This window comes from Falco punctatus (assembly GCF_963210335.1).
Source record: "Falco punctatus genome assembly, chromosome: 15".
Taxonomy (NCBI): Eukaryota; Metazoa; Chordata; class Aves; order Falconiformes; family Falconidae; genus Falco; species Falco punctatus.
In genome coordinates this window covers 11,090,391-11,099,471 of record NC_137595.1, presented here as the reverse complement: position 1 = coordinate 11,099,471, position 9,081 = coordinate 11,090,391, and the positions used below count along the sequence as shown (strand labels likewise).

The 9,081-nt window shown below is 59.1% G+C and overlaps 2 protein-coding genes across 2 annotated transcripts; both read left to right on the top strand.

Moving 5' to 3' along the window:
- The first annotated feature begins 69 nt into the window (after nt 1-69).
- On the top strand, nt 70-4,793 carry SNX12 (sorting nexin 12). The gene is made up of 4 exons (XM_080366029.1): nt 70-278; nt 2,099-2,194; nt 2,412-2,536; nt 2,993-4,793. The coding sequence occupies exons 1-4, from the start codon at nt 114-116 to the stop codon at nt 3,093-3,095; spliced, it is 489 nt and encodes a 162-aa protein (XP_080222155.1). The 5' UTR covers nt 70-113; the 3' UTR covers nt 3,096-4,793.
- Nucleotides 4,794-4,879: 86 nt separating this feature from the next.
- Nucleotides 4,880-8,991, top strand: LOC308053977 (uncharacterized protein). The gene is made up of 7 exons (XM_080366027.1): nt 4,880-5,789; nt 6,179-6,310; nt 6,652-6,705; nt 7,394-7,494; nt 8,268-8,340; nt 8,547-8,618; nt 8,799-8,991. Exons 1-7 carry the CDS (start codon nt 5,045-5,047, stop codon nt 8,852-8,854), a joined length of 1,233 nt encoding a protein of 410 aa, XP_080222153.1. The 5' UTR covers nt 4,880-5,044; the 3' UTR covers nt 8,855-8,991.
- The last annotated feature ends 90 nt before the right edge of the window (nt 8,992-9,081 follow it).

Here is a 9,081-nt window from a genome sequence, read left to right as displayed (position 1 = left end):
GGATACCCACCGTATTATGCAGGCGGCAGGCGAGCGCCGTCGCGTCGTGCGCGGGGCGGGGCGGGCTGCGGCAGCGGGCGGGCCGGGCCGGGCGGGGCGGTGGCGGCACCATCATGTCGGAGGCGGCGGTGGCGGACACCCGGCGCCTGAACGCCAAGCCGCAGGACCTGACGGACGCGTACGGGCCGCCCAGCAACTTCCTCGAGATCGACATCTTCAACCCGCAGACCGTGGGCATGGGCCGCGCCAGATACACCAGCTACGAGCTCCGGATGCGGGTGCGGCCCCCGTGGGGCCTGCGGGCCCGGGGCGGGCGGGGCGGGGCAGGCCGCGGGGCCCCGTGTGGGTCCGGTCGGGGCTAGGCTGCCCGGTGGCCGGGTGTACGGCCCGGGGAGGGGCAGCGGCGCTTGGTGCGCGGTGCCGGGGTGGCTGGGGGAGGGCGGCCGAGGGAGGGACGGGTGGTCTCGTCGCCGTGGCCGAGCGTGGCCTGCGCGGCCGGGACAAGGAGCTGCGGTGAATGTGAAGGGAGCCCGGCCAGGGAGGCCCCGCGCTGCCCGGGCACAGCTCCTGGGGCTCGAGGTAGCCAGGCAGGGGCTGTTTTCGTCTGCGATGGTGGGGAACGGAGGGCGTGAGTCCCGGCGTTGGAAACCGGGCAGGGCTGGGCTGGTGCTGGCAGCTTGCCCGTGGCTTTCCAGCTGGCCAGGGCTCAAGGTCAGAGTGCTCGCAGGTGGGGGGGTTTGCCGGGACCCTTCGGCATCCAGCAAGAGCTGGTATGCGCAAGGACGAGGAAGGTGCTGCCTCAGCAGGCTCCTGCTCCTGTCCCCTCGCTAGAGCTCCAGGCCTGGCACTTGGGCACTGTTGGGTGGTTGCTGAGCAGGGCATGGCTGCATGCAGCTCCTTATCTGGAGCAGGGGAGGAAAGCTAGCCAGCAGTATCTTGGGACCTGATCACAGTGCAGTCTAGCTACTCCTCCTGAGTCAGCTTGATCGCTGTACAAAGAGCCTGTGATCTGGGAGTGCACGTAGCAGGCTGAACACTTCTTGCAAGGTTCTCTTCGCTGGGCCTTAACCAAGCCAAATGGGGGACCTCTTCATAGCTCTGTGTCTGATAGCTGAAGGCAGTAAAACTATGCTTCCCCTGAACCAAGCAACCTTTAGCATATGTGCTAGCATTGCCGTCTGTTCATAGCATGATTTAGCTGTTAAGTCTCCACTGCAGTTCAGAAGAATTGGGTGTTAGTTTTTTTCTATTCTGATGCTCAGTTTCCATCAGCCTGCCAAAGAGTGCTTGGCAGGTGGCAATGAGAACCTCTTAGTCCCCCTGAAACTAGCTCTTGCAGAGATGCTTTGAAAGCAGCTGGTTTTATTTTGCAGATCTCATAAGAATATAGTTAAAACATGTTGCAGTGATACTTGTGTTCATCTGGGTGCTGCTTGTCAGAAGGTTTTGCTACCTCAATTCCTTCAATGTTTCAGGCTGCATGGATAGGGTAAAGGTGACGTTACTGTAGCTGTGAGTCTTTAGTGGCAGGGGTGGAGGTTGGGGAATTGCTGCACATTCCTCTGGTGGCACAAGCCAGATATCAAAAAGCTGCTCACCTGTTAGGGTACGTGATATGTTCTGAGAGAATATTGTAGCACAAGGTCTGGCCTTGAACAGTTGCTGGGACAACATTTCCTCCCTTAGTTCTTCCTTGGAAACACTGGTGCTGGGTTGGAGGTTCTTTTGCTCTGCAGGCTACTGTGAAGCTATCTTGTAGATCCCTTCCAAATGGAGTGAACTTTGGGGGGGGGGATCAGCCTTCTCTGTATTGTGAGCCCTTGTTCCAGCACATGCCCCTGGGACGGGGTGTGTTCCTGAAATAGTCACTTGAGGAGGAGGGAATGGCTGGCTCAGAGTAGCCTGGCAAGTGCTTGCTTGATTCTGAAGGGCTTCAGTACTTGTGCTCTGTCCTGAATAAAGAAACTGGGTGTTCTCATGATGCCTCCTTCTCAGGGGGCTTGGTTTTCTAAACACAGCTTCAGGTTTCAGCTACATGTTGAAATACTATCTGGCTTCCAAAGCAACCTGCAAATTAACTACTTCTCCTTCATTACAGACAAACCTCCCAATCTTCAAACTGAAGGAATCTTGTGTGAGGAGACGATACAGTGACTTTGAATGGCTGAAGAATGAGCTGGAACGAGACAGCAAGGTGAGGCCTGGCTCAGACCTGCATATTCCTGAAACCAGGACATGTGGGAATAGTTGTAGCAATAATCTTGAGCTGTCCATAAGAGAGGCTGTGGTGGTGGGCAGCTGTTGGGGCTTGATCTCTATCCACATAACAGGGTTGGAGACGAGTGTCAAATGGCCAAGGGTATCTGCTTGCAGGTGGCCATTCTGCTGACAGGGCAATTCTCTGCTTTCAGATTGTAGTGCCACCGCTGCCTGGAAAAGCTTTGAAACGACAGCTTCCTTTCCGAGGAGATGAAGGCATCTTTGAGGAGTCCTTCATTGAGGAGCGGAGACAGGGACTAGAACAGTTTATTAACAAGTAAGTTTGGTGTCCTATGTGCTGCCTTTCTGGCTGCTGCCAGTAGAAGAGGGCTGTGGGAAGGAGTCTTGATCTGCTGCACAGAGGTGCCTTGCTAAAGGATGGTGCCTGCAGCCAGGTAATGACACCGTGGTTCTTGAAGCAAGTCCTGCCTTGAGTGTGGGTTGTGTTCAGCCCTCTCTTCTGAGAGTGAATCAAATACTGGCAGAATAGCTGTGCTGCAGAGACCCACTGACAGGGTAGCGCTGGTTGCAGGAGGGAGCGCCCTGTGCTCAAGCACCTCTTGCTGGCCCTGTTGCACGCTGATCTCATCACCTTGGCCTGAGCCCAGTGCAGGTGTACTTGGAACTGGCTGCCTGTTAGTGAGGAGAGGTCTGCCTTACTGCCTATGGAGAGTGCAGGTGTGGGGGTCTCGGTGGTGGCTGTGCTAACCTCTGCATCTGATTTTTCTTCCAGAATTGCTGGACACCCGCTGGCACAGAACGAGCGCTGCTTACATATGTTCCTGCAAGAGGAGACTATTGATAGGAATTACGTCCCAGGGAAAGTGCGTCAGTAGGAGCACCTGGCACTGTCTTCCTCCATTCCACCCTCCCTCCTGCAAAAATGACATTTATTTTTACACTAAATCTGTCTTCTCTGAACCAGCTTTTCCTCTCTTGAACCTCCCAGTTTGTTCAGTATTTTCCTCTTTTGTAACTGGCAGCAGCTTGTTCTACTGGGCTGTGGTCTTGGCCTAAAGGTATGAAGATTTATGCAAGTGAGCTTGTTGTCCTGCACCTAGGGGCACGTGTGAATAGGTGTGGAGCGGGAACTTGCTTATGGCGTTATGGTGTAGGAGCTGCCTCTCTCCCTGTACAGGAAGGTATGAGATGACCTTCACTCCCCTGTCCGTGCAGCCCCAAGCATCTCTGCACGAGACTCTGAAGAATAGCAGTTGTCATGTTGGTCAGTGATCGCATCGGGTATTAGCGTTTTAGTAAGGTTTATCCAAAACAGTGAGTAGGTGCCTGGGTGTGTTGGTTTCTCGTCCACCCCATTCACCCTGCATGAAACCCTCATTCTTCACTGTCTGGAAGTGCTGAGACCCAAGACCTACTCTACCCCTGCTCTCAGCCTCCTGCATTACAGACCCGTTTGGTGTATTCGTGTTAATCCCCCTCCTTTCTAATGTGCTGCTGGCAGCTTGAGGGGTTTCCATGACGTGTGCTCTCATGATGCTCTGTGTGGGCAGTTTGGAGAGTGGAAGCTGGGGTGGCCTAGGTTATAGCAGCGTGTGCTGTGATGCCTTGGTCCAGGGTTTAAAAAAATGCCACAGCTTGCTCTGCCATGGGCTGCTGTGGTGGTGTTTCCAGCAGCGCCCTGCTCAGCTAAGTTGCGGTGACCTTATCCTGTGCCCCAGCTGCAGAGGGGAGGACGTGGGTCTGGCTGAGGAGGAGCAGGAGAGGGCTAGTGGGGGCTGTTGTGATGTGTGGCCGTGATGGCTGCCACAGGAGGGGCCTGGGGTGGGGCCACCTCTCCAGAAAGGGACGGCAGAGAATGGCTGGTCAGGCCTGGGTTAGACATTTGTTTACGAAGCAGGAGAAGTAACAGTGGCTTTTTGTGTGTTCTCCCCTGTTCTGCAGTGAGCTAGGCAGTTATTTTTGTGGACGTGAGGACACAAGACTGGTCAGGAAAGCATTCAGAGCTTGAGGAGGGCTGCTAGGCTGTGATTTGCTGCAGCAGAACTGTCTGTTGGAGGCTCCTCCAGCTGCCACAGCTGTGACAAGCAAGGTTGGGTCTCAGCTCCAGGGCTCCTTTGGTCGAGGCCGGCTGGTTTATAAGTGCTTGGTCACTTTGTGGTGGCATGGTTGAGCCTTTCCTGGAGCATAGGCCTACAGTGGCTGCCCTCCTGTTCCTGCCAAGCGTGTCCCCCAAGGTCTCCTTGAAGTCTCCTGGGTGTTTGGTGAGGAACTGGTGCTGCTGGGCGAGAGGTGGCTCTCGGGGAAGAGGGGAAGTTGCCGAAACCGGGAGGGAACTGCTCCGGGGACCGGCTCGGCTCGGGAAGGGTCGTGGGGCAGCGTGGGGGTTGGTGCCGGTGGAGGCAGCCGTGCCCGCAGCAGGGCTCAGCCCGCATCCCCCCACCGCTGCCGGCCCCTGCTTGGGGTGGCCCCTTCCTCCTGCTTGTTCTGCCGTGGGGCTGCCATCCACCCAGCTGTCTCCACCCTGTCCAGTGTAACGTCCCGGTTCCGTTCGCATTAAACCACTGTGAAGCCAAGTCTCTGCCTCGTCCTGGGGGGGCTACCGGGGCGGGGAAGGCACCGGGAGGGGGCGTGGTCTGGCGGGCGCTGCGCGGCGGCGGCAGGTGCCCTCCCCGTCGGCAGGCGGCGCTGCGCGACGGCGGGAAGGGCCTCAGCCGGCGGCGGCGGGAGGTGTGTGGATGGCCCTCCTCGTCAGCAGGGGGCGCTGCTTGGTGGCGGATGGCCCTCTGGGGAGGCAGGGGCCGCTGCGCGGCGGCGCCGGGGCGGGATGCGGCGGTCAGAGGAGCTGGTGCCGCCGGCGGGCAGCGGCTCGCCGAGCTGCCCCGACCTGCTGCAGAACGTAGGCGGCCCGCACTCGCCGCTGTACTATAGCTTCTTCGAGGAGGAATGCCGCGCCATCGCCACCCGCCTGCTCGTGGGCGCCACCGTCGCGGTAGAGCCTTCGCAGAGCCTGGGGGAGGCCAGCGTCCTGGGGCTCGGTGCCGCCGCGCCCGCCACCTCTACGCCGCTGCGCGCCTCGCCGCCCCTCGATGAGGGGGCCCCGGCCAGCGCCCCGAGCGCGGATGCCAGCGAGGCCGGGGCGGCCTGCGAGGAGCCGCCGTGCCTCCCGCAGCCCAGGCCCGGCCCGGCACGGCCCCGCAGAGCAGCACGGCGCGGGGCCGGGCAGTCCCCCTGCGCGCCGCGCCCCGCCGGCCGCCCCCCCGCCCGCTCCCAGGGCCGCGGCGGCGCGAGGGTCTCGGTCTCCCGGGGCTCTCTAGCTCTGGAGCTCCCGAAGGCCGGCAAGGGGCTCGGTGCCCCGGAAACGCGGCTCCCCCAGCCCTCGGGTGAGCCGGGCCGCGGGCGGCTGCCCCGGGCGGCCGCTGCCCCGCGCTGCGGACCCCTCTCTCCTGCAGGTACCAGGCCGAAGCTGGCGTCGGCTGCCAAGTCCAGGCTTCGGTGTCCCGGCTGGGCCTCGCAGCTGGCGCAGCGTGCCGCCCTTCCCAAAGCCGCCCGCTGTGCCGCGGACACGGAAAGTAATTCTGCCCCTGCCAGTGGCCTGGCACGGAGTGGGAAGCTGGGGAGGGGGGTTGATGCTGCGGGGAGAAGGGGGAAGGCCTGGGCTGCGGCGTGAGATGGGGATGGGGACGGAGCGTGGGGAGTGGGGAGTCCCTGGAAGCGGCGCAGGTAGGAGCCTGGGAGATGTGCTCGTGCCCCAGGTGCTGCGCTAATTAGTACTGCCAGGCCTCCCACCAAGGCGGGCTGGCAACCTGTCGGCTTGGAGCCCTCACCCCGTGGTCTTACAGGGTTGTCGGGGTGCTGGTGCTCGTGGGCCGGGGATGAGCAGCCTGGCTGAGCCCCTAGGAGCTGTGCGGTGTGGCAGCTTCGGGGTAGCAGCCTCTGTCCTGATGTTTGTCCGCTATAGCTGCTGTCAGGGTTGAGGGTCGCAGACAGCCCTCCCAGAGGCTTGCTACAGCAATTCCTACTGTGGCTTCTCATGCCCGACTGCGGACACTGGGAAAAGAGGCTTCCCCCAAGTGCTCTTGCCTTGATAAGGGTGAGTCTGGGCAGAAGCCCCAGGGGCTCTGGTGTTGTGGGAGCCTGGAGCTGCTGCCCTGGGGAGAACATCTGGGTGTTGGCTGCAGGGTTAAGGCTGATCACGGGGAAAGGTCGGGAGGGGAGCAGCATGTGCTCGGGCTTAGAGGAGGAGGGGAAATGTGATGTGGAGCTGTAAGGCTAGGTGAAGTCCCTTTCCCTGTCACCCAGCAGAGAGCCAGAATGGATCTGATGTTGTGGGACATCTGTAGGACAGGGAGCAGCCCTTGTCAGCACGTGTTGTTGTCCGGGCACTCTCTGAGCAGGGGTTGATGCTCTTGGCTTCTATTTCCTGGACTCCAGGATCAACTACCCAGGAGCTGATACGCAATAGGACCCAAGAGCTGGAGGAAAACGGTGAGAGCAAATAATGGCTGGTTGCAGTTTGAACTGTCTTGGGAGCAGGTGAGCAGTGTGGAGGTGTGGTCCCACACAGGAGTGGGGAGCTGGAGCTTGCTCCCCTGTAGAGAGGGGCCCCTCTGGAGCTTTCCTGACTGCCAAAGGCCTGCTGAAAACCAAGTGTCCTCTGAGTGTACCGCAGTGAGGAGAGTCTACTTTTCTGTGTTGGGCTCTGGTGGATTCTCACCTTGTGTTGGGGTGAGAATAGGGAAACATGGGCAGCTGCTTGTTGGACAGAGCCACTCCCCAGCAGGGCCCTTGCTGAGCACCTCGGGGTGCTCCAGTCTGTGATGCCTTCCCCAAGGACTGCAGCTGGGCAGCCTGCAGTCCTGGGCCCTGCAGAGGAAGACGAAGCCATCCCCACTCTGCTGGGACAGCCCTGCCCTGCCCAGTGCAGCTGTCTGCCTTCCCTGTGCAAGCAGACTCCAAGCGGGAGCCCAGAGTTGCTGTGAGCTAGGCCGTGCAGAAGCACCTTCTCCCAGCAGCACCCGTACAGGCTAGGCCAGCAGCATTGGGTTGGAGGGGCTTGAAGACCTCTGGCTGCCTTGGACAGGTTCTGCCCCTGGTCTGGAGCAGCTCTGTAGCTTGGTTGAAGAGAGGCCGGGGATGGCAGTTATGCTTCTGGTGGCAAGACTTCTCTTTATAGGTAAGGTTGACCAGACGTGGGTGTGTGTGGAGTCCTCTTTATTCAGTGAATTGGCCCCTGGCCCGATCCCAGGGTGTGGAGATGCAGTCCCTGCTGAGCAGGTAAGAGACAGCTGTGTCCTGGCACTGCAGAACACCATTCAGCTGATGGGCAGTTATGCCAGAGGTGGGAGGTGATGGGACCTGGGGCTGTCAGTTTCTAGGCTGGCACCTGAGCTGTTTTAGCCTTTCCCTGGGGTTTACACAAGACCTTGTGCTTTTGCTGCATGGTTTACCACCTCTCCGGTGCTCAGGGGGCTGCAGGCTTCTGTCCAGTTCATCTTTTTTAAGGGGTTTTTGAAAGGTGCACACCCCCAGTGTCTTGTGTCACTTTTATACTTCCTGACACGTTGGACATGTCCCCAAGACGGGGTGAGCAGAGCCTGCAGCAAGGTGAGATTCCATGCTGGAAGTCTCCTACCTGTAAAATATGTTTGTGCATTTGCCAGCATTTTTAGGGCTCTTCACTATGAAGCAGTAGCCTGCCAAAGGATCCTTGTGACCCATGGGCATTGGCAGTTGCTTGCCTACAAGCGAACAGTGGCTCCTTTGCCAGGCACCACTGCTACAATGAACACTCCCTGGCAGTGGTCCCATGGGTGCTAGGCTTAGGGTGTTGTGCTTCAACAGTTCCAGGCTTGTGAAGCAGAGGTGAATGTCAAAATGATGCCCTGCTCTGACATGCTGAGGGGGCTGAGCAGGGCTCTCCAAGCCCAAGAACCGCTGGTGTATGTGTGCTGCCTGCAGAGATGCTCCTCCACAGGAAGGGCTGGGCTGTGGGCCACTGCGTGGGGGTGACCGCCCCCACCATCACACTTACACCCTGCTCTTGCCAGTCTGCAGGTGATCAGCTGTCCCAGGAGCTGAAGCGTGTAAAGAATGAGTTGGAACAAGTGAAGGGTGAGCTTGGTACGTCGGACTGGCTGTTTTGGGGGCTGTGGGACACCCACAATCCAGACGACACCCCTGCACTTCTAACTGGAGCCCAGGGCCTGCAGCATTGTGGGGATGGGGATGGCTTCTTGTTTGGGTGTAGAGCAGGATCCCCTACTGCCCAAGAAGGTGTGAGGGTGAGGTGTTTAGGACAGGCTGAGCACACACCTATTTGCCTACAGCTGACAAGACTGCCCAGTGTGAAGCCTATTGCCAGACGATCTCCTCCTTGCAGGCTCAGCTCAGAGCAGCGGGTATGTTCCTTTCCTGGGGTGAGCCTTTGCCCCTGGGCAGGTTGCAGGAATGCTCTGGTGATCCCTTGCTGGTACAAATGAGGGCTGCCAGGTGGAAGGGACACAGCTCGTGGCCTTTCCCATGAGGCAGGTGCTGAGTGTTGCGAACAGCAGTGCTTTGATGCTGCCATTGCTTCCCAGGAATCTGTCTGGAAGACGCAGCAGTGGAGGAGTGTGGTGACTCAGGGAGGGACTGACAGCTGGCACATGGGGACAGACTTGAAACAGCCAGTTGTCCAGCTGCCTGAGCTGCTGAGCCAGTGATGTATGTAGAGCTCTTGAATGAATTGAGGTTTTTAATTCATTCTATTTAAAATAAAGGTGTCTTTTCTCAGTGATGCTTGTTGTCTGCTGGGATAGGGCCAGTGCCTAGTGCTGCCTGCTGATGCTGTTCTCCAAAGGACTGGGCAGAAAGAGCAGGTCT